The 25,206-nt window shown below is 45.7% G+C and overlaps 9 protein-coding genes across 9 annotated transcripts; 5 read left to right on the top strand and 4 right to left on the bottom strand.

Annotated features, from left to right (window-relative positions):
• Nucleotides 1-2,268: 2,268 nt before the first annotated feature.
• Nucleotides 2,269-7,176, bottom strand: N7479_005049 (ubiquitin-binding serine/threonine protein kinase VPS15; the record flags this gene model as incomplete). Its single annotated transcript, XM_057252746.1, has 3 exons — nt 2,269-6,742; nt 6,793-6,913; nt 6,963-7,176. 3 exons carry the CDS (start codon nt 7,174-7,176, stop codon nt 2,269-2,271), a joined length of 4,809 nt encoding a protein of 1,602 aa, XP_057112071.1.
• A 563-nt stretch (nt 7,177-7,739) lies between these two features.
• Nucleotides 7,740-10,958, top strand: N7479_005048 (uncharacterized protein; the record flags this gene model as incomplete). The annotated part of the gene is made up of 11 exons (XM_057252745.1): nt 7,740-7,822; nt 7,875-8,012; nt 8,068-8,613; nt 8,669-8,949; nt 9,036-9,115; nt 9,169-9,222; nt 9,389-9,420; nt 10,125-10,200; nt 10,297-10,331; nt 10,421-10,484; nt 10,560-10,958. 11 exons carry the CDS (start codon nt 7,740-7,742, stop codon nt 10,956-10,958), a joined length of 1,788 nt encoding a protein of 595 aa, XP_057112070.1.
• Nucleotides 10,959-12,350: 1,392 nt separating this feature from the next.
• On the top strand, nt 12,351-13,541 carry N7479_005047 (uncharacterized protein; the record flags this gene model as incomplete). The annotated part of the gene is made up of 2 exons (XM_057252744.1): nt 12,351-13,392; nt 13,459-13,541. 2 exons carry the CDS (start codon nt 12,351-12,353, stop codon nt 13,539-13,541), a joined length of 1,125 nt encoding a protein of 374 aa, XP_057112069.1.
• Nucleotides 13,542-14,011: 470 nt separating this feature from the next.
• Nucleotides 14,012-14,312, top strand: N7479_005046 (uncharacterized protein; the record flags this gene model as incomplete). The annotated part of the gene is made up of 2 exons (XM_057252743.1): nt 14,012-14,046; nt 14,129-14,312. The coding sequence occupies 2 exons, from the start codon at nt 14,012-14,014 to the stop codon at nt 14,310-14,312; spliced, it is 219 nt and encodes a 72-aa protein (XP_057112068.1).
• Nucleotides 14,313-16,006: 1,694 nt separating this feature from the next.
• Nucleotides 16,007-18,202, bottom strand: N7479_005045 (Major facilitator superfamily domain general substrate transporter; the record flags this gene model as incomplete). Its single annotated transcript, XM_057252742.1, has 12 exons — nt 16,007-16,118; nt 16,192-16,422; nt 16,484-16,599; nt 16,651-16,810; nt 16,864-16,908; nt 16,959-17,088; nt 17,173-17,282; nt 17,336-17,522; nt 17,594-17,672; nt 17,727-17,865; nt 17,926-17,983; nt 18,031-18,202. The coding sequence occupies 12 exons, from the start codon at nt 18,200-18,202 to the stop codon at nt 16,007-16,009; spliced, it is 1,539 nt and encodes a 512-aa protein (XP_057112067.1).
• Nucleotides 18,203-18,896: 694 nt separating this feature from the next.
• Nucleotides 18,897-20,599, bottom strand: N7479_005044 (putative FAD dependent oxidoreductase; the record flags this gene model as incomplete). Its single annotated transcript, XM_057252741.1, has 5 exons — nt 18,897-19,694; nt 19,748-19,894; nt 19,957-20,221; nt 20,290-20,415; nt 20,472-20,599. 5 exons carry the CDS (start codon nt 20,597-20,599, stop codon nt 18,897-18,899), a joined length of 1,464 nt encoding a protein of 487 aa, XP_057112066.1.
• Nucleotides 20,600-21,073: 474 nt separating this feature from the next.
• Nucleotides 21,074-22,367, top strand: N7479_005043 (TauD/TfdA dioxygenase family protein; the record flags this gene model as incomplete). The annotated part of the gene is made up of 3 exons (XM_057252740.1): nt 21,074-21,517; nt 21,583-22,124; nt 22,178-22,367. 3 exons carry the CDS (start codon nt 21,074-21,076, stop codon nt 22,365-22,367), a joined length of 1,176 nt encoding a protein of 391 aa, XP_057112065.1.
• Nucleotides 22,368-22,692: 325 nt separating this feature from the next.
• idi1 (isopentenyl-diphosphate delta-isomerase IDI1) lies at nt 22,693-23,673 on the top strand (the record flags this gene model as incomplete). The annotated part of the gene is made up of 3 exons (XM_057252739.1): nt 22,693-22,930; nt 23,038-23,376; nt 23,438-23,673. 3 exons carry the CDS (start codon nt 22,693-22,695, stop codon nt 23,671-23,673), a joined length of 813 nt encoding a protein of 270 aa, XP_057112064.1.
• A 386-nt stretch (nt 23,674-24,059) lies between these two features.
• On the bottom strand, nt 24,060-24,845 carry N7479_005041 (DUF202 domain-containing protein; the record flags this gene model as incomplete). The annotated part of the gene is made up of 2 exons (XM_057252738.1): nt 24,060-24,483; nt 24,682-24,845. Coding segments are annotated over 2 exons (588 nt in total), but the record flags the coding sequence as incomplete, so codon positions are not given.
• Nucleotides 24,846-25,206: the final 361 nt, after the last annotated feature.

Here is a 25,206-nt window from a genome sequence, read left to right as displayed (position 1 = left end):
TCCGATTGTAATATAAGAATGTAGGAATTGAGGAATGGGAGCAATTGAGTGCAAGCCCTGGAGTCCGAAATGAGTGTTTACCCGAGTTATAGAGAGAGTGTGTGAGAGAGTGTGAGAGTGAGAGAAGTTCGGGCGAAACTTCAATAATACTCAAGACTCGAGATCACACCCGCCCATATGCATACAACTTATGCTGAAAAACAAAGTCAACCCAAGAATGGAGGGTTTAGGGGGGTGAGGACAAATAGGAGAAGAAGAATCGAGGGAAGTAAACTAAGGCCAAAGGAGGTTTCCTCTCTCCACTTTAATTATCCCTGTAATTTTGTATTTTGTTTACTCGTGTATTTTATTTTGTTTCATCATTTCTCTTTTTTTTTTTTTTAGCTTAGGTTTATTATACCTGGGAACTCCGTACTCCGTATACCTTGTTATTATCTTATTTATCTTGATATCTGCAGGATATAATACATATGTACTTCGTATAAAGTATAAAGATAGAAATGATACATCTAAACACCGTTGGCAACGTCAATGTTGTCAATGTTAGCGTTTTCGCCCATGCTTTCTACATTATATGTAATTCCTACACTTACACGGTCCTCTCGGTAATACGCAACGCGACTAGATATATATGCAAGCTCCTGTGTTTTGCATGCGAGCAGCTAGGAGACCTAACAGTTCAAACTTTAGCAATATCTACTTAGATACCTACATGTATCCCTAGAGTCGATCACTTTCAGTGAGCCATATGGATATCCCGTCTGGTTACCCGTCCGAACTGGTTGATTCATTTTATATGATTGGTTGGATTTCCCTGACCCAGTATTTCTTCCCCATAGGTTTTGATCATATCCCCCTGGATGATATGTTTCAATTTTATATATACAACATACATTCATATTTATATACATGTATACATAGATTATTATCAACGGAAATTATTCGAAAGAAATACTATATTAGATATGTATCTTCATACCTCACATTTCCTGTTTTCTCTACCGAGTACGGAGTACTAGACTCGTGTTAACCCGTCAAAGCGGGCAAACTAGGCTACTAAGCCTAGCTACTCAGTCTGGCAGTTTCAATGGAGATCTCATTTCCCGCAGCCCCTCACGACTTTGCAGGGTTCTGGCTCCATATGGTAAGGAACTACATATACTAGTGCTCCATACTCCGTACATGTATGCACATTGTAACGGTAGAGAGATCTAGCGAAGCCTCGAGATCGTGGAAAGACTGCACTAGCCATTGGTAAACACCCTGTTGTAATATGTACTTATGTACGGTGTAAAGAAGTACTCCGTACCGGAGTACGGAGTACTTTGTACATTACTGCTTCAGTGTATAAATATAAACTCGGGGGTAATTATATCCGACTCGGAGATTATAGTGTCAATTTCTTTGTTCCAAGGTAAAATTCATAATCTCATTTTTTTGAAAAAAAAAATCAAAAATCTCTCCTTTATTATTTTGTCTGGTTATTCTACGGGGTATTGGTGTTGTGCGTACAGAGCACTAAGTAGTACATCGTACATTGAAGCAGACAGAAACGTGCTTTAATAGTGTCTCTAGATTACTCCGTACAAATATACAATATAAATCTCCTGGGATTTCCATCCGAAGCCTTTCTAGAACCCTCTTCTCCTTGCTCTAAGCTTCATTAGGCTCTCTGGCCTGTCGATCCACTTGTCCGACCCACCAGTGTTTCGCTCACCCCACAGCACAGCTCTCCCCAGCAAACTTTTAGTACCAATGGGCGTCGTACCCGATACCTTAGTTCATGCAACTGGAACCCGCATATCCCGAGGTATCCGATACACTATGCCCAAGTACCTAGATATCTGGTGTGTTTAATCTCGAGAATGGAGTTTAGTACAGAGCGTTAACTATGTACTCCGTAAGTATTGGGGACAATAAATGGATGTTCAATGCGTGGGCAATGGGGTTTATAGGATATATACGGAGTACGGAGTAGGTATTGCACAATATAGTTGCATCATGTGGGGGGTCAATAGCTTCGCTGGTTTGACCTATTCATATCATTATCCATGATAGGGGTAAGCTTCTCATTATTGATATTCCATTTCAAATCATGCCCATCTGCTGAAGAAATATCTATAAAAAGACATCGGATACAATCTCATTATTGTACCGAGTACTCGATATACGCCTAAAATATGTGCAATTTGTGAATATCCCATGCTACGGAGTGTACGGAGTAGAAATCCAAATAACTATTCGCCGAGGATATCATACATTAAAAGACTAAGAAAAGATGTACACCATACCAGCACGGTCCACGCTCACAACCATACCATATGGCACACGTAAAACCGCCACGTCTTGAATAATATCCAGATGGCTCTTCAATAACATCTGCTGCTGCAGGCTGATGACGGTACTACGCGGCGGCCTCGGGCTGGCTCCCTTCCTAGTATCCCGAGAATTGCCAGTGCTGGGCGAACTGGGGAGATGCTCGGTGGTAACTAGGAGACTTGGGCCGGGTTGAGACTGCTCATAGTGTGGCTTGCCACTGGCACTACCATCTGAGACGACGTCTAGCCCACTGACTATTGAGGAGAGATCCGGTCGAGCCAGATCCCAGAAGCGGATCTTCCGGTCGCATCCTGCGGAGATGATGTACCCACATTTCGTGTTGGAGTCCTTGTCTTCGCCAGGAGCATTGAGGCCGACCGCAAACGCCCAGATGCCGAGTCGATCGCCGGCCGGATTATTAGAAGATGGGATGCCTGGTTCAGGGCCGTTTGTTGCAAACCGACTCAGCATCCCTTCTGGTCGGTCGCCATCGACCCGCCACGCTTCGTAATCACTCGGCACGATAGGCGTCGGGTAGGCGTGAGGGGCGCGGGAGGGATGATGAGCGCCATTGGAGCCATTGTTGCCGACGCCCAGTGGAGTCGCTCGGTAAACCTCGCGACAGCGGAACTTCTCAATATCCCACACTGTGATTTCATTGCCGTGGCTTCCGCTGCTAGATACGCAGACCCAGCGTCCGCGGGCCTTGACGGGATGTAGTTGGATCCGGTTAATAGCACCCCAGCCTGGAAGACCCCATGCCTTCAAACGCACGCGGAAGCGAAGATCCCATAGGTCGAGGATCCCATGAGTTGTGCCGACCAGTAGCCAGTGGTGCCTACGGTCGCAACAGAATGTAGTTAGAGTTCCATGGTGAACTGGATTTTCCAGTTTGTAGATCGGCAGCATGGTTTTCATGTCCAACGCAATGATGCGACAAGTGTTGGTCGCAATTATTAAGGTGGATTGCCCTTCGTCGCGGAAGTGCTCCATCCAGACCGCGTATTCGACTGTTCCATCTTTGGCCATGGGAAGCTGATATTCGCGAACAATTTGAAGCTTGCCATATCGGACGGCTGTCTGACTGACTTTCTGATAATCGACTCGAACAGCATTAACGCTGCCATCAGTTGCCGCACTAATAAAAGTGTAGGTATTCTCAACAAAGGTCAAAGCCTTGACACGCGAGCCTGTTGCGTGACGGTGAGTTTGACGGGATCGAGGAGTCAAATTTCTTTCAAGACGGGTTGTATCCCAAATTTTCACCGTGCCATCGTCGGAGGCTGTAGCAAAGAAAGAGTGATCTGGTGCTACCGCAATGCGATTGATAGGCGCACTGTGCTCCCCGAATGTTGCGACCAGATTCCCTTCGGGCTTCCAGATCTTACCTGGCTCTTGATCAGTGGCACTGCGAATTGGTTGGCGGGTGTCAACTTCTTTGATATATGGCCCTAGGTCAAATAGGTCTGTCGGGTAGTTTTCCTCAAAGACATTATCTAGCAGTCGTAGAACCGTAGGGTCGTTGCCCCCATACGAATGGTGGGCACGATATTTCTGTGACATTATCCGGGTCGCTTTGTGCTCGGTTGAGAGTAAGGGCGTCAATGGTCGGGGTGTGCCTCCTCTTTGAACTGGCGCGTCCACCTTCCCAAAGGCGTTTGTGGAGCTTGTGCCCGTTTCAGCGTAGGCTTTGGTGGTATCTTTGCGGCTCAACAAACTCATCGCGCTAGACTTTTTATGTACACGATCGGATAGACTTCTGGTATCTGTATTAGTTGGTGTTAATGAGCCGTCTTGTCCAGGGCTCGCTCGGCGACTGGAAAGCCGTTGGTCATTATCAATTCTCGGAGGGGACAATGGTCGAGATGTGAGTCCTCCAGCAGGCGATGACGCCACTGGAGACGATGATAGTGAAGAGGTATCATTTCCGTCCAAGATAGGAACACCTGAGGCACGTCTTGTTTCTTTCAAAAGTTGGCTTTTCGACCGCAAGTGCTTGCGATGAGCATTGGGCATTCGCTCAATGGTTGTGGAAGCATCAAGCAAAGCATCTGCAATTGTTCTCGGCCTTGGGTCCTCGACGTTACCATCGTTCATGGCTAAGGAGATTGCTCGCGTCTGATCTTTAATTTCCTTATCAAAGAACACAGTCTGGGGCTTGACCCCATGTTGTGTCAGACTGACAATGTCGTTCGATAGTGGGGCGGAATGGACATCGGGTTCTCTCGATTGCCGTAATGAGACCCTCCAAATGTAGTCTTTGAGTGCAAGAAGCTTGAATTCATCCTCAGCGCCCATCCCAAGGGTTCGCAACCGACCAAGCCACTGTTCGTCCTCGTCATTTCTTGATTGAGAGGCCATATTAAAGGAAGGATTGCGTTGACCCACGCGGGGACTGGATGCTCCAGGCTCAGACAAGCTGACCATGCCATCTCGACTTGGCGACTTCCAAAAAACACCTTTGTCTGAATTGGAAGCCCAGATGAAGGCCATTTCGTACACACTTCTTGACATTGGCCGTTTGAGTGCATCGAGCATTTGAGCATCCGAAAACATAACAATGTTGATCTTGAGGAAAGGCCGGATAATGGGTGTCAGGATAGAATGGACATCCGCTATTGATAAAAATTTGGCGGAGTTAACCACGAACTTGACTGTTGCCTCCCGGATCCAGATGTTCGGATGTCCCAAAAACCCAACAGTCGTATGTAGGAGATCCCACGTTGTTGATCGCTGGAATAAGCCCAAGTCCGCCATGGCTGCCAGAGATCGAATTACCCTTTCAACAACAAATTCCTCAGGTTCAGTCATAGACTGAACCATTAACGGCAATATGTATAGCTCCAGATTCAGGCTCCCCACGTAGGTGGCGACACCAATGACAGCCTCGAAAAATGCACATTTCAAAATCCAGTCTGGGTCGTTCAAGTAGGTATTCAAATGACTAAGGACGACTTCATTTGCTCTGAGATTGCCGAAAAAGACACAGAGACTAGACACAGAACCCAGAAAGGCCCGCCTCACTGATGCATCAGTGTCTGTTAACAGGGCTTTTGTGTGAACCTCGAAGTATTCCAGAAGATCGACCCGAGCCACATCATAGAGATTGTGATAAGTCGCATCCTCGGTCCATCGGGCCTCAAATCCGACCGGGATTAACGCAGCCAAACGCGTATCGGATCGTAATGCTTGGATCATATCCAGAAATCTCAAGGACGACTGGGCCAAAGACGCAATGCATGAGGCATATGCGGCACGCACCATGGCACTTGATTTGTTGTTGGATGTAGCAACAAATGGCTGCAGCCTTGGGAATATGTATTCGGAGAACAAATAGGCATTGACTGGAGAGACCACCTGGACCATCTTCAGTAATTGTGTCAAGGTGCGAATTGCAGCAACCTTGACAGTATCAGTCCGATCAGTCAATAAGATCATGATATATGGAAGAATGCGATCCAATTTAGCTTCATCTGACAGCCTTTCCGCAAACGCAAGAAGGATGTCGCAGGCTTTGATTCGAGCCGATGCCTTGGCTGTATTTCGCAAGTTTGATACCACAAGTGTTAGGAAAATCAAAGCACCATCGTCTGGTTGTGATTGTAGTGCTGAAGTTTGGGTTTCACCTTTTGGCAGATCAAGTCTCACAGGAAGAGTGTTGCCCGTCAATTTGGAGACTGGGACGTTAGATAAAGCCCCAACGCCACGAGTGCTAGAACCGAGGAAGTAAGACACTTTATCGAAGTCTAGGTAAATTCGCTCAATACGTTCGTCTGCCTCCCCTCGAATAGCCGATTCTGCATCCACATCTGTTCGTCCGGAAGAAGGATCGGTCATGAGGGACATGTATTGATGAAGAAAACTGTAGAAGTATTCCGGAAAGGCCTTACCCTTCCAGAAATTCAGATACTCATCCGCCGAGTAACGAGACTCTGGCTCAAGTTGAATCATATGCAGGATCAATTCTCGAATTTCCGGATCATCGATTTTTGCTAGTTGACTGTGTTCTGGGCTGTATTCTCCTTTGCGATACTTGTACATTTGACTCAGGTTGAAAATCGGCGATTCAAGAAAGAGCTCTGCAATAACACAGCCAGCACTGAATATATCCATTGCCCAGTTGACGCCGCTTTCGCTAGGCTCTTCCCCGGCAACACAGAACCGCTCGGGGGCTAAGTAACAAGTTCGTCTTCCTGAGATGTCGAAGAAAAAAGAGAAGTCTGCCGGATTATCCTCGGGAAGAAATGTCGGTTTGAAAGATGATGAGAAGTCCGAAAGATACAGCCAGTTCCAGGCTGTGACTAAAACGTTTTCAGTTTTGATATCACCATGGTAGACATCCAGTGAATGGAAATCTCGGAGAGCACACAACAGCTGGAAGGCAATCCACTTTTTCTCAATATGCTCTAGAAAAGGCCGTGTGCTATATTTGTGTCAGGCTTGGTTCGCTAGCAACAAGTCCGACAGACATACCTCATTCGATCATAGAGAGAGCTGTGGATGTACTGGCGCGCAAGGTATCCACTCGTGCCAGTTTCAAGAATCCTCTGGTAGCTTAATGCATTTGGCACATCCGCCAACAACATCCGTTCCCCTAGAGCGGGTATTAGAAGCTTGAAATAGTAAAAATGATCCAAACATACTCGTAATGTCTTTAATATATGGCTCCAGCTCCATAGTTGGGAACGGTTTCATAATAACCTTGATAAACACTAGGCCATTTGTTTGCCTTGCGCGAATGCTTTTCATGAACCTGCCACCCCCCATCGACTTCTCATACACCAGTTCAGATAGCTCAGGCACATCGATGCCCGCCGACCCCGCGGACAGGGTTGTGAGGGAGTAACCTTGTCCCATAATTTCGACTGCCCTTCATCTCCCTGCTAGAGGTTTGATGGTAATCAGAGTCAGAGATTGAGTAAATTAGATGAAGATTACAGGTGAGAGCTATGCGATAAGGAAAGTCGGGTTGAAGCCGATGAAGTCACTGAACGCGTCGACACGTGTCCAAGGCGGTCAGTAAGGTGTTGGCAACTTTCAGCTCGTCGCCTTTTTCTCTTTACAATTCTTCCTGTTTCATATTAAGTATTTCGAATTTTCTTATCTAAAATACTGACAAAGGTCATTGTCACCATGCAATTTGTGGCTAACTGAAAACCCCCCTTACTTATCAAACGACATGGACTTCTCATCGGTACCTCGGTCTTGATACTTACAGTTCTGCCCTATCCTTAAGGGGGAATACGCTACATAAGAAAGAAATAACAAACAAAACAAACAAACAAACAAACAAACAGCCAGATTTATTGAAAAATACATACGGAGTACTGGAGTCTATACTCACTGCTCAACGTCGGTATGTGGCTGGCTCTGGGGCCTTTGGGGAGACCCGCTAACTAATCGAAGTAGAACTTCTCCAGATGGATTCACACATGTACCATACGGAAATTCCGGTAATCGAAACCGATGAGCCGCTATTTGATATTCTTCCCAAACTGTCCAAGTAAGTCATGCCTGCCTTGTTGATTAGGCAAAATTAACGAATTCCCCTGTAGCTTCATTAGCATGGCCGTGGGTGAAATGGCTTACACGTTTGAGCAAATGCTGTATGGATCCCAAGGACACCGTCTTAGACAGCTGGTTCATGCCTTGGCAGAAGATACTCACAATCCCTTCATCATTTTGGCATTGATGTACGTTCACCATAAAGAAGGACCGAGAATTGAACTAGTTGATTAAGAAATCCAGGATTCTGAAATGGGACTTCACCACTGCCACCGAGGATGACTGGGGACTTAATGAGAGCCGTGGTGCAGCCTGTGAATTTGTTGCCTGGCAATTCCTGTGTCACTTGAACCAGCGCGAGACAATTGAGTTTCTGTTAGAAGAGCTACCAATACCGCGGCGCGATTCGACAAATATCATTGATTCTGAAGCAGTTAACTCTAGCCTGGCATCTATCCAAGGTGATACGAGCCAGGCGGAGAGTGAGGTCACTCCTCTCTTGCCTCACTCTTCCTTTTCTCGTCTTTTCGGCGGCAAGAGGACCACAGAGACTCAGTTATTTGGAAGCTCACAAGATACACACCGACACGAGGAAACATATGCCGCCCAAAGATACTCCCGTTTTTTTGGATTGAATGCACTGGAGATTGCAACGATTGCCCATGCAAAGAGATTTCTAAGCCAACGAGTTGTTCAGAGGGTGGTCGATGGTATTTGGAAAGGTGAAATCGTTTTCTGGGACTCACTGACAGTCAATTCAACCAAGAAACCTCAAATTTACAACACAGGGTTAGACAGGAAAAGCCACAATCTTGCAGGTACTATACTGACAATTTTCCATTAGAACGGCTGATCCATATTCACGCTTGAGAGTACCTCTGTATCGGAAAATATTTGAAGCAGCATTCTTCATGTCTTTCCTCTTTCTCTACTACGCAGTCTTAGTAGAGAGGAGACAAGAAGCCGTTGGCATCTTCGAGGCTGTGATGTATGTGTGGATCGTCGCTTTTGCGTACGATGAATTGAGTGGAATCATTGATGCTGGCGTCGTTTTCTACCAAATGGGTTTCTGGAGTCTTTGGAACCTGAGCATAATTGGTGTTGGGATAGCATTTGTCATAACAAGTGAGTCGCTGAGTGCTCAATCTGCCTTGCGGCTCATTGTTCTCAGGTCAACTGTCGATGGTGCAACTAATGAGGACGCGCCACAGGGGTCATCGGGCTAGCCAAGGGCGACAAACCCATTATTGAGCTCTCATTCGACATCCTATCTCTTGAGGCTCTATTTCTTGTACCGAGGCATGGCTATTCATGGAATTACCATCTAGGCAACAGAGCTGATAGGGAATGAACAGGATCTGCTCGCTTGTGAGCTTGAATTCATACTTCGGCAGTCTAGTAAGTGGATCACGCATGAAACATCATTGTTCTAGAAAAGGATTGACTGACTATGGCTATAAATAGATACCAGTATTGAAAGAGATGGTGTGATCTCCTAGCCCTCAGGTGGCTTTGGGAACCCAAGGCTGATTGACAATGTGTTTTAGACGAAAGCATTCTTCAGGTTTTTCCCGGTGGTGGTAGTATTGTATATTGGTAAGTGTGGCTCAGTACCTGGGCAATGCAGCCAGGGCTACGGAGTACTCCGTAGTCAAATGATGAATGCCCGAGCTGAATGAGCTGGGCTGGATTTACAGGTTTCTTGACCACATTTACCATGCTTGCCCGTGACCGCTTGTCGCTCAGTACAATGTCACATTTATTAGTGAAGGTGTTCTTTGGGTATGGCGGTGAAATAATATCCCTGTGACCCCTCTTTTTATTTCTTTACTGACCATTATACAGATCGAGTGTTCTTGGATTAGTGGGTTTCATTATATCCTTTTACCTGGATATTTGCTGACAGTGGCTGAATTGATTGGATGATAGGACACCGCGTCTGAAGTAGGTCTGCGCACTAGGCGGCTGTTCTGCAGCTCCAATCGCATTTATCCCGGAGTATTGGCAAAATGGTTGGCTCTCGCGTTTAGTTGACTTACACGCTAATTTTTTAGATCTCCCCCATATTCGGCTATGGCTTGATGTGAGTTGCCTTTTCTTTGGACCTTTTTTTTTTATTTGAAAAAAAAAACTACTCGCATGTGGTTTTGATCACGTTCTAATATGCAGGTGACGTTGAACTGCATGCCTTTTTTTTCCCTCTCTTTTGCGCTATCACCATACGGGGCTTTTTTTACAACTTCCACGCAGTGGTTTCTTTTGCAAGATTTATATAATATAATAACTAATTGGAATTATAGGCTTATTTTCGCCCTCATGACCAATACACTTATTCTCTCATCCTTGATCAGTTTGATGAGTATGAGCCTTGAAGGGGTAAGTGAACATGGTCTACTCCGTACAACATACGGAGTACTACACTAGGTATAGTTTGGTGGCTGATATTAATTCCACTTTTTTTTTTTGTGATAGGTGATGCGCCATGCCCGAGAAGAATACCTTTTCCAGTAAGTACATATGTATACAGAAATCCCTGCATTTCTGAAAATTTGGCACTGCCCCAATGGAAAATTCCATTTACTAATAAGCCAATCAGGTTGGCCATTTATGTCCTAGAAAGCAGCAATTCCCGACGACTGACATACTTTATGCCACCCCTGGTCAGTTAGCGTCTGATCCTTGAATTGAATCTTATTCTTTATGTTCTGGAATATTTCCAAGCTGACACTCGGTAGAATCTTATTCCCCTCCTTTGTATCCGCCCTATGCGGCTTTTTCTCTCTGCCGGAACAGTTCGCCGCGTACGCATTATCTTGCTTCGAGCCACTCACCTCCCGTTTGTCGCATTGATATGGGCATACGAGTCTAAATGGCGACATTCGAGCCAGGGCACTCAACTTCCCCCAATATCGACAAGTCAATGTACTTCTGCAAACCCGACTGAGTTCAGGTCTCAAGACCCACACGCCCCCTCCGTAATTGAAACAAATCGCCTAGGCCCTGGAAAAACGAGTGTGGATCAACAAGACGCGCGTGAGCTAGACATGGGGCAGGTCGGGCAAGTACAGTTTGCGGACCTGATCGACACGATAGAGCGACTACGAGCCCAAGTGGAGGCAATTCAGCAAAATTGATTTTATTTTCAATAGAATACTGTGATTTGGCTTCTTTGATCTTGGGTTTCAGAAGAAAAGCCGCGGTAGAGGGGTCACTACCCTGGCGCTTAGGGCCACGCACGCCCCCTGCAGGACCGGACTGGGCGCTAGTCGGCGTCGGTTCGGATTAGTGGCAGAGCCCTGACAACTCCAAACCGTTCGAGATGCTTGTGAACAACCATATCGATTAACAGCCTAATCCAAACGGGCTTGGTGGGCTTTTTTTTTCGGCGTTCGCTCTTTTTTTTTCCCTCCTATTTTTTTTCCTTTCCCCCCCCCCCCCCAACCCCCTGTCCCTGGTGTTTCAAGCTTGGTTCTCCTTTCCAACTTCATGAATTTACGAGAAGGGAAAGCAAGTATATATGTTGTATGTAAATATGTCATCGTCATGAAGTTGAATTCATATAATCTCAGAGTCACGGCTTGTCCGAGGTGGAGTCGAGATGTGGAGTTTCCGCATTTATGGTATACATGAAGCCAAAAGGGATCAAGCGGTTCGGAAGGGCTGGCCCGCATATCGCTGAGGTCACGGTGATAATTAGTCCTGCCTGTTCAAGGCTAATCAACTTCATATCTGATTCTGGACTTCGTCAGAAATACATATTTACATTCCCCACCAGTCTGAGCATATGCGGGCTGTGCTCAGGGTTAACAGGCCTCTTGACACCAATGCACCTCGCCAAGCCGAGATCCAGAGACTCGGGCCCTGGTGTTGTTTCTGTATGGCTACTACCTGCATGGGACACGTCTCGGTTGGGCAGAACAGCCCAACGGTGGTGAAAGGGATGGTTAGCCTTTTCCAAACAAACCCAACAGCCGCCGTTATGCATCGTCATATGTGTAGCAGTTCTTTACAGGGGATTACGATCTCTAAGAGTGCCCGAAACTAGCCTGGAAATTTAATGATTTGCCCTAACTAAATACCTATGACATAGTGGTATATCTTGATCACTTCGGAGCTAAACCCTCTGTGAGTGTCCATATGGCAGACCTAGACTGATTACCCCCCCGGTCCTTAATGCCCCCCCACCCGAGTTTCTCTTCCACCGCAATTACAGACCCTTTCCTCTTCAAATCTGCCTTGTCTACTACGGCGTCAAGTCGTTGAATCTTCAACAATTGTCGGTGTCGATGCGGCGCAAGTTTTTCTCCAATGAATTCATACCTTATCCACAACCTTCCTCTCAGCCACCGTCCATGTATGTCGCCGCTGTCAATCACCAACAGCGAAGCTGTTGACTCAAAAGCCCTTTACTATATATACTTGGGTTCATCGCCATTCTTTCTCCATTCTGATATAGACTAGCCCTTTGGTTGGTTTTGGATGAGAATATACTTCTTATTATCATTTTGGATTTGGTTCTCTACGACATGGATCGGACCCAGGATTTAGTTCATCGCTCAATCACATCGCCTCGAAGAGAGGTTATACGGTCACGCGAAACATCCGCATACTCGTCTCCCATCTCTACTTCGTCTCAAGGAGGGGTTTCCCCGATTGGTCTGGGGATCTCCCGTTGCGAAATCGAAAATGCATTCGGTCAAATGAGGGTCTTTCCTCCCACGTCTACACTGCCATCGCAACTGGTTCCTGGAGCTCCAACTCCCACCTTCGCATTGACTTATGACGACTACTCCCGTGGAACATGCTATCCACCAGTTTACAACGGACTCGCCAATAGTGTTTCGGAGACTTCGTTGGGGTTCTACAGCCCCACAACGATGAGCGCGTCCCCCAGTTACAACTCTACCGTGGAGGTTGTCTCTGGCCAGAATGTCTTCCCAAGCCAAATTAGCGATATTTGGATGCATACGCCTTGCTCAGGACCGACAACGCCATCAGATGTTACGCCCGTCACTGTAGCGAATGGTGCCGTAGGACACTGGGGCCAGAGTGTGTTTTCGGATGCGTGCATTCCCTCCACAATGCCCCTATTGCCCGTCAATAACGTTGCCTACCTTGGGGTAATGGGAGAGGAGATTGGGTACGATAGCTCTACCGGACACAGCATCCACACTGGGCAAGTCATGTCTCAACCTCAAACTTCTGCTGAAGGGACTGATGGTGCCACAAACCCGAGCAATAGAGAGCGCGGCTCTTCAAATGACAGGCTAGTATCTGCTAGTGGTCTGGAATGCCCCATTTGTGGTGCCAAATTCACCCGACGCTCCAACTGTAAGGAGCACCAAAAGATGCACAACCCTGAATGGAAGAACAACCATCCGTGTAATGACTGCCACAAAACCTTTGGACGAAGCTCGGATCTCAAAAGACACATGAGCACTGTGAGTGAAAAACCTAGAAAGAACCAAGAACAGACACTAATGAGGCCCTCTAGGTTCATCTCGGGCTTCGAAAGTACAGTTGTGATCGTTGCGACCGGCGGTTCAGTCGTCAGGATAGTCTGGCTAGGTAAAGCCCCCAGAATATTCGTTTTTGTTGAGTGTGTGCTGATATGAGATAGACATGATTGTGTAGACAAGCAACGCAATGCTGGAAAGTCTACCGGTCACGCTGAGCCTCACCAACGACCGTCAAACCACCGCCGCTCGGCTAGCTAACACAAGCGACAGCTGATCCCATGTCTATGTGAATATCGGAGGAAAATATCGTGCATATTGGCTATGATTCTTACGAGTTGCATGGCTTTGCCCTGGGTTCTGCTGGTCAGACCTTGGATTTGCTTTTATTTGGTTCTGTTTACTAGGCTTCACATAAGATACGATTCCTATTCGGATTCACGTATGGGCATGAAGTCCCATTTCCTTGGCGTTGTTGGATTGTTATATGCATTTTGGCTGGAATATTGATATTATTGTACTGCAGGTGGTCTTTTTGCTTTTTGTGTTTAGATTCAATTCATCTGGCTTTTGGTATATTACCCCGTACATATGTAATGTGATATCATTTGCATGCAACCCCATGAGCTGGCGCGCGGGTAATAGGCATATCATTTATATGTACGGAGTACGGAGTACAGAATATGGAGTGCCTAACATCCAGTCGCACTTGTAGCTCAATTAAGATCGACATGGTTTCTAACACAGGGATTGGAAGGTCAGAACTGTAAGTTGCAACATATGCAGGTTCTTTAATAGCGACTCGCTGACCAAAAAGGACGTGGAAATTACACTTTATTTCCACAAAGAAATTCCCACGAACTTCAGGGACTCCAGGGACTACAGGAACTCGAGGAACTCCAAGGGAACACCAGGGAACACCCCCTCTCTCCCCGAGGCCCGTTGGATCTCGACTCTTACCGCGCTCCACTTCAGAACGCCGAATCACACGCTAAAATCAAAGAGGATCTTCGACATCTAGACGATCTTTGAGAAACTGGTGTGAAACAACTCTAACCCCCTTAGTGCTCTTGAGGTTATTGATCTATTGCTCTCTAAATTTGCAAATCCCTTTCAAAAAAAAAAATCTCCAAATTCAAAGGTCCAACGCTCAGGTTATCACAAGGTTATGTCTCACTTCCCCAGCCCTGACCTCTTCCTGCAATCTATTAATCCTTGCTCAGTCACACGCTATCACGGAAAATATAGTGGGAATCCATTCTCGTATGTTGACCTTTTAACAATAACAAATAGTCATACTATTGTCTAAAGCTCCTCAATTTCACCCCGCTATCTCCACCGCTTCTTAAAGCTAGTCGTCTCAAGTGGAGACACAAACAACACTCGGCCATTTGGAATTGTGCGGTGTAGCCGCGTAGGAGACATCGCGTCTGTTCGCCTATCTAGAAAATTGGGTCCATGATCATAAACTACATGCGAATAGCTGCCTAATATAGGTAGAGTGTTTATGGGCCGATTTGATCCTTGCCCCTGAGATTTCTGACAAGTGGGCCCGAAAAATCCGGGAGTCATACTATTGTCCAGCACGATAGGCTCTCCGTGTTACTGGGAACTGAGGCGTTTACACTTAGTACACTATCGGCAACCAGTTTCCTGTCTGTCCCGAAAGAAATGATAATCGCATTGAGCAAAGCAAAAAGATGTACGGAGTACTCCGTGCCTATGTGTGTATTGACTAGGTACATATAGCCGTTGGAATGCTGTCTGATCACAATCTTCCTATGACTTTCAATTTGCAGATCCTTATGGTTTCCATGGAGCTATGTCCCCGAGCTAGAAAAAAAAGAAGAAAAAAAAAAAAGGAAACCATCCGAGCTCGACAATATTGCCTAAAAAGGCCCAATGCCGATCTCTATACTCCATACTCCGTACTCCGTATCCGCAATGAACTAGGGGCAAAACTAGGAACAGGAACAAAGAAATCCTTGTTCCGCTGTCTCATTGTTTTTGTGATCGGGCTCCGCTAATTTCCAAAGGGCTATCACAATCCTGCGATTTGTCGCTCTAGGAATGTGCCCAGTTGTCCATCACTAGTACCAGCGCCACTAACACTATTTTCAACCGCTCAATCGGTACACCCGGGTGTTTGGGCTGACGTATCGATTTGTGTTCGTATAATAATATTTATTTTAGCATCTACCCCTGAGTTTCGGGGTCCTAGAAAGCCCATATCTTCCAATGTTGCTGATTAATGATATATGCTAGCATCGGGGCGATATGCAAAGACAATCTCGATTATCGGTCAGATCGACAAGCATTATCGGAGGTCTACAATGTATGGGGTTGGATTCCCTTTTGTGGGATCTTGAGAGAATTGAATCTCCGATTGGGTGATCTTGCGCCATGGATATCGGCATGGGTACTCAATCCCCCATCACACGAGCTACTACAACTCATCACACTAAATACAAAGTAGTTCGGAGCGATGGCTATTTTTATACAATGTACGGAGTAGGAGGACAGTCTATGTAGGGCTTCTGATAAACTAAAGAAATTACCTACTAACATGTCTGATGCAAAAACCATTGGGGAAGCAAAGAAGAACTGCTCAATTTTCAGTTTAGCAAGCAAAAAGAATCGCCATAACACATATATTGTAGACTAACATAGCCATCGTATACGGTCAGGGCCATTCTCCATTTGGTGTATCTATCTTATCAACAACTTCACCTATCTGAAGACTTTATATTAATAGGCTTTGTCTCAATTGGATTAACGGAAGACATTCCTGGTGAATCTGAGAGGCTAGTTTCCATCTTCTCTCCCTCGTTAGTCTGTCTAATATACCACAACTCCGGTTAGCAATATGCACGAGCCTAAAAGGCATAATTGATACTTTCAAAATACTCACCCTTTTCTCAATTTCTCTCTTTTGTGAAGGAAACGAACACCAAAAGTACCAATAATCAAGATAACTGACAGAATGGTGACAGTGATAAAGCCCTTCGGGTATTCCGGCGCATCGACTTGCTGCCATACAACAAGAGGCAGCCAGGCTTGGAAAACATACGCCATTTCGTTCATGCTTCCAATAACTAAGGATCGCTCTTCGTTATCTTCAGAACATATCTCATGTGCCCAGCTATAGTAGTTGTGTTAGAATGTTTGTACTTATCATAGCCTTGGGAATTTGTAAGACTTACGCCATTAACAGACCACTGAGTCCATATCCAGCCCCACTGATAATGTAACAAGTCCATTTCCATCCCATCGGAATGTCCCAAACGGCGAGAGAAACGTAACTTACGATGTTGATGCACTAGGATAGTGTTAAAAATTCCCATATTTCCTTGTGGGATGTTACACTCACAGCACCGAAGATGATCGGGGGCCAACGCCTGCCGTTCAGGACAGTATCCGATATCCACGCATAAGCGAGGGTTGTCACAACTTGAACCGCTGGGGTGGTGGTTGGTATCGAATTAATCTGGCTGATTGAATATACAGGATTCTTCGAGTTTTTGAGGAACCTCTCGGGAGTCAGAGTAAGCTTGCCGATGATATCCATCCAGATGTTACTCACTGTTGGAAGATAGGCTGACTTCCAGCGGCACCATTGTTAAAACATCTAAAATATGTGAGTTTTTTTGTTCTAGAATAATTAGGTACTCAACTCACATGTAAAGTAGGGTCAAAAGATAGATGTGCCACGAGGTGAAAATTTTCTTCAGCTTTGACCTTGTGTATGGCTCTCTGTTCTGTCTTCCTTCTAATTTCATTCGTGTTTGGGCAAGATTGACCTCCTGGTCTTATGTTATTATTTGCATAGAACGCAACAGATTGAAAATATATATAGAGAGAGAGAGAGAGAGAGAGAGAGAGAGAGAGAGACTTGCCTCTTTGCTTAGATACCACGGATTGGCGATCTCAGGCACATCAGGAAGGATAAAGAATCCACTAATAGCCACGGGCAGGGAAATAACCCCATCAATAATAAACAGCCTTAATGCTAGTTAGTATATGACCAAATTCCAAGACTATGTCGGTTTTCTTACCATTGCCAGCCCTTGAAGCCTCCTCGTCCTCCGAGGTGGAAAACCGCGTCCATCAGATAACCAGAAAACATACTAGCAATTCCACTACTTGTGTGAAAGATGCATGAACGTTTGGCCAACTCATCTTTCCGGTACCATGAGCCGATGATATACTGCATTCCAGGATAGAAAGTACTTTCAGCGAGCCCTATCATGGTACAATGTCAATAATCCACTATAATAGAGGGCGAGAGTGAGTGTCAATTTGTGCTTGCATACCAACGAAAAATCTAAGAACATAGAACTGAGTAGGGGTGTTACACCGGGATAACGACATTGTGAGAACCGTCCAGAGAAGCTAGTGGGTTGTAAGCATACAGACCTCGCACAAAAACAAAACAAAAACTCTTACCTCCATAGCCGGAATCCAATATCGCGGCTTGATACGAGTTAGGAGTATATTGCTGGGAATTTCTCCAATAACGTAGCCGATAGTCCAGCATGTCTGCATGTAGTTGAGTTCGTTGCCGTACATGCCCAAATCTTCCTTCCTATGAGATATTAATATCAACCCTTCCAGATTGGAACGACAATATGATATGGAATCATACATTCCAGACACAAATGCATTGTTGATATTGATCTGATCCAAATACTTGATAAAATATCCTATAGCTGTTTAGCATTATCTGGAGAAATAGTCTGATGAGAATTACCTAAAGATGCGAACGTCAAGATGGCCGAATCTAGTTTGAAAAGCAAATGACGCTCCTCTGGTGACTTGTCAAAGGTATCCCAAATGTAGCTGATCCATTTACGCTTGGGCTTTTTCTGAACTATCTGTATCGCCGCGTCGTTGTCCGCTTCGGTATGTGATTTTAGTAACATCGTGATATCATGGCAATGCTGAGGGAAAAAACTGAAATTTCATATCCCTTAAAGCATTCTTATACGCTGTGATGCGGGGAAACGATCAAGATTTTGTTTCAGAATTGTAAAAATGGAAATTCTAGAGATGATAAACGAGTGTTGTGACGTACTAGCTTCGCGATACCAGCCTAGCATTGGCCGTTTTAAAGATCTTATTATAAAAACAGAGATATATCCGATTTAAAGACGTGTGGATTATGCAAGTTTATACTGCGTACTAAGTGGGCGATATGGATAGCCGAATCATCGGGCGACTTGTTTGCGCAATTCCTGCAAGGACTTTCAACATGTGTGAAATGCCTAGTTAGTGCAAGATTGCTGACTTTAGGGATGATTACTGTGTTGTCATATTACGCTAGAAACTCACCATCGTCCAGTGAAAGCTCGTCATATACATCGGTCATGGTGTGATCCCTCAAAACAATAATATTTTTATTCAAACAGTTTTGGTATACTACGCCTGGGCTTTCTTTTTACTTCTCAATTTTCGGTCGTTCCTCTATTGGATAGATTAAAGAAGAGAGAATGGCGAAGGACCCTATCTACCTGAGGCAGAGCCTCCAGGGATACAGCTTAATAGTACTTACATACATATGTAGATGCTATGATTATGTCTTACAACAATGGTTTCTTTCAATATCTTTCAAATACATCACGCAGTCACAACCATCTCCAATGGACTTTTGAGGGCATCTTCCCGAGGAAGCTGCCCTGCCAGGAGCAACTTCATTCTCTCCATCAAAGAAGCTTTCTCTCTAATCCAGGTCTCAGTATGACCCTCAATCAAAGACAAACCGTGCTCAACTCTTCCAATATTAACCCATTTGATCAATTCTTCAACATAATCTTGCTCTTGGTCCTTGAGTGAATGAAAACTCCTTCCAATTCCCTTCTCCTTGACTCGACTCTCATATTCCGTCCGAAGACTCCTAGTGGATGGAAGCTGCGTAACCCCAGACAAGAAGGATGCAACAGCAATAGCTTGGAACTCGAATAAAGAGAATGTTGCGGTGTAAAAAGGAATTCCGACAAACGCGAGCGTAGGATCAGGAATGTAGAAAATATCTCGATGCAAGTTGTGGACTTGAGTGCCGTCTGTGACAAGCACCCTATCATTTGCCTCAGCGGCAGACACGCTGTAGTCATTATATTCCTCGAGGAATGGAAGTGCCATTTGGTATCCTGTACAAAGAATAATTGTATCTATATCATGCAAGGATTCCCCGGATTTGAGACGTATGGTTAAGGGCAAGTGCTCAACATTTGGGGATGTTAAGTTAGAAGGTTCGAATGCTCCAACCTCGGTGATTCTTGAGGCGTTTGGTGGAAGTGCACTCTCTGGGAGATCGAAGGCGCCATTTCGAGTGCTTTGGTACACGTGGTTTGCACTTGCACTGATTTCCTTGGCTATATCGAGAGCAGAGACGCCTCCACCGAGTAATAGTACATTCTGTATTCTAGTCAGTCCGGTGTTACTCAATATTAGAATACGTTCGTTGATACCTTTCCTTCAAATCCTTCTGATCTTCGAAAAGATTTTGAATGGAAGATTCTCTCGGGCCATCGAGCTTTTGCTTCGGGTAGACCCTGTATATTTGGGACAAGAGGCGTATGATAATGACCCGAGGCAACGATAACCGAGTCAAATGTCTATTGTCTGGTTAAACCACTTCTGAAAACGAAGCTGAAAGATCTTATAAATGAGAACTTACTGCAGACTCCTCATTCTCAACGGGATCTTGACCTTCACCCAAGGTGCTCCAGTGAACTCTCCATGTTGTCCCGTTCTTATGAACTCGGGTGACACGGGCACCATAATTGGTTATATCATCAACACCGGCCTTGTTTGATGTATCTTGGATATATTCCTTGAGTACATTATGCTTCACAAAAGGAGCAGTCCCTTCTGGCCATGCATTAAGTTTCGTCTGTAGTAAGGGAGTCGAAACATTGTTTGTAAGACTTTCATAGCAAGGCCTGAGAAATAATGAGCACAAGTACTGGGGGAGGAAGAGGAAATGAAAAGGGAAAATCCCGGAACTTACCCCGGAGGTGCATGAAGCAAGATCTTTCTTTCAGTGTCTGTTCTATCATCATTCACAATTTCCTGTGAAGTAGACGGTCTCGGTGATGGGTACTGGGCTTCAATCGGAGTACGCTTGTCATAAAGCCTACAATATTTCAGTCCATTTTTCGCGGTTAAAAAACATTCGATGCAAGATCTTACCAAACTCCACCAGCTGCATTGTTTCTCTCAAAAACCGTCACTTGAATACCAGCAGCCAAAAGATGTCCAGCAGTGACTACTCCGCTAATACCAGCTCCAATAACGGCGACTCGAACAGACTCACTCATGATAAATTTCACTGAAGTTAAATAAAAAAAAGAAGAAGAAGAGACGATTTGTCTACCGGCGTCTATATGGATTGTTCCCACACTTATGGGACCTCCAAACGACAAGATGGGCTGAAATTTCGCAATTGCGAAATTCAAAATCACTTGCCGGAACAAACGGCATTGGAGAGTCGGATATCAGAGATACTCCCGACTCCCGAGATCGTGATTTTGATCATGGATTGTGACATTGGAGGTTCCCCGCTTACATTAGCAATACAAAGATAGACAAGTTTACATCGCTGAAAGAGGGGTAATTGGGATGCCAGTGACCAGAGAGAAAGGTGATATTGGCCGATAAAAGGCGTAATGGGTGACGACGATGATGTGCTCAACCCGGTACAACGTACGTCGATAAAAGAATCGAGATTTCTAAAATATGTATATAGTACCGGCTTGATATTTGAACATTTATCAAATTCCCTATCTATCATCATGGCTCCCGCTCCCATTGATTCACGCATCGTCGATGTCGCAGTACCCAGGAAGGACACTCTCGATCTTCCTGTGCCTGCGCGAGAACGCTTAGAAAAAGCTGGGATTGATCTCAGTGACGGCTACCCGTACCGGCCATCCCGTCCTCTCTACATTGACGATGTTTACAATGTGCGGGATTATGATCGCGTCCATGTAGACCCCGGCAGCCGAGCTGATCCCGAGAAGAAAGCACTTCTATCCGCAGCCAAGGAAGTGATTCAGCTGACTAGGCATATTGGAACTGAAATCGTCGGGTTGCAACTGAAGGATCTGACAGACCAGCAGAAGGATGAGCTAGGCTTATTGATTGCTGAACGAAGCGTTGTCTTCTTCCGGGACCAGGATATTACCCCCCAGCAACAGAAGAAACTAGGAGAGTGGTTTGGGGAGATTGAGGTTCATGTATGTTTTATCCAATCCAGTGAAACCATATGCCAATCGCCAATGGTGTTTTTCTTTTTTTTTAGCCTCAAGTGCCCCATGTCCCTGGCATTCCCGGCGTGACTGTAATGTGGCCAGCGTTGCAGGAAACAGAGAGACCAGCGAGCTTCCGTCGACCAGGCGGAGCGTCTCGGTGGCATAGCGATCTCGTGCACGAGAGACAACCCGCTGGAGTGACCCATCTCCACAACGATACTGTACCAACAGTCGGAGGCGATACCCTCTGGGCGAGTGGATACGCAGCATACGAGAAGCTGTCGCCATTATTCCGCAAGTTGATCGACGGAAGGACTGCCATCTACCGCTCAGCTCACCCATACCTTGACCGTAAGAACCCAGAAGCAGGGCCTAAATATGTGGAGCGCGAGCACCCGATTGTCCGTGTTCATCCAGCTACAGGCTGGAAGGCACTGTGGGTAAATCGGGCAATGACAGACCGAATCGTTGGACTTGATAAGGCCGAAAGTGATGTAATTCTAGGATATCTTTACGACGTTTATGAAAAGAACCCTGATATTCAGGTTCGGTTTAAATGGAGTCCACGCACAAGCGCACTATGGGATAACCGGTTAGTTGGATATGCTGAGAAATTTCTTGAATATGAAGCTTATTCTTCAATAGCATCACAATCCATAACGCAAGCTGGGATTATGAGGGATCCCAGCCTAGACATGGGACACGGGTGACTTCGCTCGCTGAGAAGCCTGTATTTGATCCGAATGCGCCAACTCGGCGGGAGAATTTGGGCCTTTTAGGACCAGAGGAAGTTGCAGAATTGGAGAAGTTGACTAGTCTCCTTGAACTGAAGTGATCATGCTATTTTGACACCCAACTTTAGTGCAGCTTCTGATATTCACATACAGATAGGTATAGGCTTGAATCCAATTTTTTATCATGATATAACCACTTTGCGTAATGCCATAGGTATACCTACTTCGTACTTTGTAGGTTCACGGATAGTCCCCGGGCCACTTCTTGGTGGGGTGCTGTCAGCTGGAATTTCCTGGAATTCCGCGAAGGCAAGGAGACCAGGCAAATTTGCCGATCGTTGCCGCCTTTGACCCTACGCCGCATTTCCTCTGATTTCCTTCTGTTAGGATTCATCACTTTCTTTTCAACTTCACTTGTCGGCCAAAATGAGTGCAACCATGACAGTCACCAGTCCGCCTGAGATCACTGCGGATAATGTCGCCACTCTCTTTCCCGAGGTCGATACATCGCTTGCCCGTGAAGTCCTCCCCACAAGCCAAACAAACACTGTGCGCGGCAGCGAGCTTGAGGGCTACGATGAAGAGCAGGTCCGCCTGATGGATGAGGTCTGCATTGTTTTAGATAACAACGACCGGCCCATTGGAAGTGCCAGCAAGAAGATCTGTATGTTTACATTATGCGCCCCCATAATCACCCACAGATGTACAAAATGGCGGGGTAGTGATGGGCACAACATACAAGAGAAAACACTAACAGTTGCATCTGTATAGGCCATTTGATGACCAACATCGACAGGGGTCTCCTTCACCGCGCCTTCTCGGTTTTCCTTTTCGACTCCAATAAGCGTCTTCTGCTCCAACAGCGCGCCACCGAGAAGATCACCTTCCCCGACATGTGGACCAATACCTGCTGCTCGCATCCCCTTGGAATTCCCGGCGAGACTGGAGCTGAGCTGGATGCTGCTGTTATGGGCGTGAAGCGTGCTGCGCAGCGCAAGCTGGACCATGAACTGGGCATTAAGGCAGAGCAAGTACCCCTGGATAAGTTTGAATTCTTCACGAGAATTCACTACAAGGCCCCCAGCGATGGGAAGTGGGGTGAACATGAGGGTAGGTCACATGGCGCAATCTATATTTGATTTGGTAAATAGAAACGCTGACATCTTGCTAGTGGACTATATCCTCTTCATCCAGGCCGATGTCGATCTGAAGCCTAGCCCCAACGAGGTCCGAGACACCACCTACGTCTCAGCTGATGAGCTTAAGGCAATGTTCGAGCAGCCTGGTCTGAAATTTACCCCCTGGTTCAAGCTTATCTGCAACTCCATGCTGTTCGAGTGGTGGAGCCACCTTGGCACACCGGCCCTGGACAAGTACAAGAACGAGCAAGAAATTCGGCGAATGTAAAAGGCCCGATGCATACATAGTCTATTGCATATTTGGTTTCATTTCGGTCTACGTTTCTTCCGTCATCTTTGCATTCCTCGAGGCAACCCTGCCTCATTTACGCGACTCATGGAAATATACCTCTGCACACTACCTAGGTCGACGATTCTCACGACATCATTTATTTCGGATATTTTGCCCTCTCGGTTTAATTTTAGGAAATCAAAGACATATCTAATGTTTGCTCCTGATTTATTTCTTTTTCGTGTTCCTTGAGAATATTCCCGGTCGAGACATAAGTACATCAATGCAATGAATGAATGTAACAAGCAACCAAAATGCCCAATAATAATGCCAACGCCAGCGCTAATAAAAACTAATCGAAAAATCTGACCCCAGCATGGCCCTTACTGTGCTGGGTCCGTCGACAAAAACAAAATGCAACTACCCAAAATCACTGTTCCAACGACCGTAAAGACAACCTGCGTTTTCCAACCACTCTGCACTAGAGCAGCCTTGCGCGCATACTTCTTAACCGTACGCGAGTAGTTCGCAAAACCATTAGCCAGACAGGTCAAGCTGAGAACCCAGAAAATGATCCCGAGGGGTAAGGCCATGCGTCTCTCCAGGCCGGTAGGTTGATCACGGAAATGGAAGGAGATGATGATGGCCAGCGACACGACGGCCAGATACATGGATAGTCGGAGCCATGAAAGGAAAGTGCGCTCGTTGGCGCAGTGGTCGCGGGCGTCGGAAGAAGTGTTTTCAAAGAGGAGTGCGCCGAAGTAAGGGCGTGAGAGGAAGATGTGCCCGTGTTGGGACTCGATGTGTCTTCAAAAACGTCAACCGGGCTGTCACTATTAGACAAGATGTGGGGGTGGGGCATGTGGTAATCATGGTAATCATGGAGCATTCCGCTCTTGAATTTGAATATTGAGGTGCGGCATGCCTCATGTAAGGGATCAAGCCACTGGACAACGTGTTTTTCTCTCCGGCCATTTTCACAGAGCTGGACAGTTTGTGACTCACTCTTCCACGAGGACCGGCTTGGCATTTACCGGGTTGATCAAAGGGTTGAAGGAAGAACCAACACCCCTGACTTGTGTCACTGTTGGAGACATGTTGAGAGGTTTGACACTTGAAGCTTGATCATGCCCGAAATCTGGAGAAAACCTGGGGACAGCCTTGGAGGGTCTGGGATCATGTGATGCTCTATACTGTTTTCGGAATGATGTCACGGTCATTATTATTGTTTTCTCATTTGTTACATTCATATGATCTGGTGATCAATAGTCCCAGCGTTCGCATTGGTACTAGCATGGTCGAAGCCGGGTTCTTGTATGTAAATCTATATTGTATACTTCTTTTTTATGGAGGACCAACCCTAAATCGGTAATAGTATATATATACATAGTGGTATTGTTGTTCGGAGCTTTTTGGATTCAATATTTATAGATGATTAACATATTCTAACTACTTTACCAATAAAGAGGTAGAAAAAAAAGAAGTTAAAAAAAGTTCCAATGGTAGAAAATATTGAAGAAAAGACAGAGG

Source organism: Penicillium vulpinum (genome assembly GCF_028829585.1).
Source record: "Penicillium vulpinum strain IBT 29486 chromosome Unknown utg000002l_segment0_segment0, whole genome shotgun sequence".
Lineage (NCBI taxonomy): Eukaryota > Fungi > Ascomycota > Eurotiomycetes > Eurotiales > Aspergillaceae > Penicillium > Penicillium vulpinum.
Note: the sequence above shows the minus strand (reverse complement) of the source record. Positions and strands in the feature narration are given on the sequence as shown.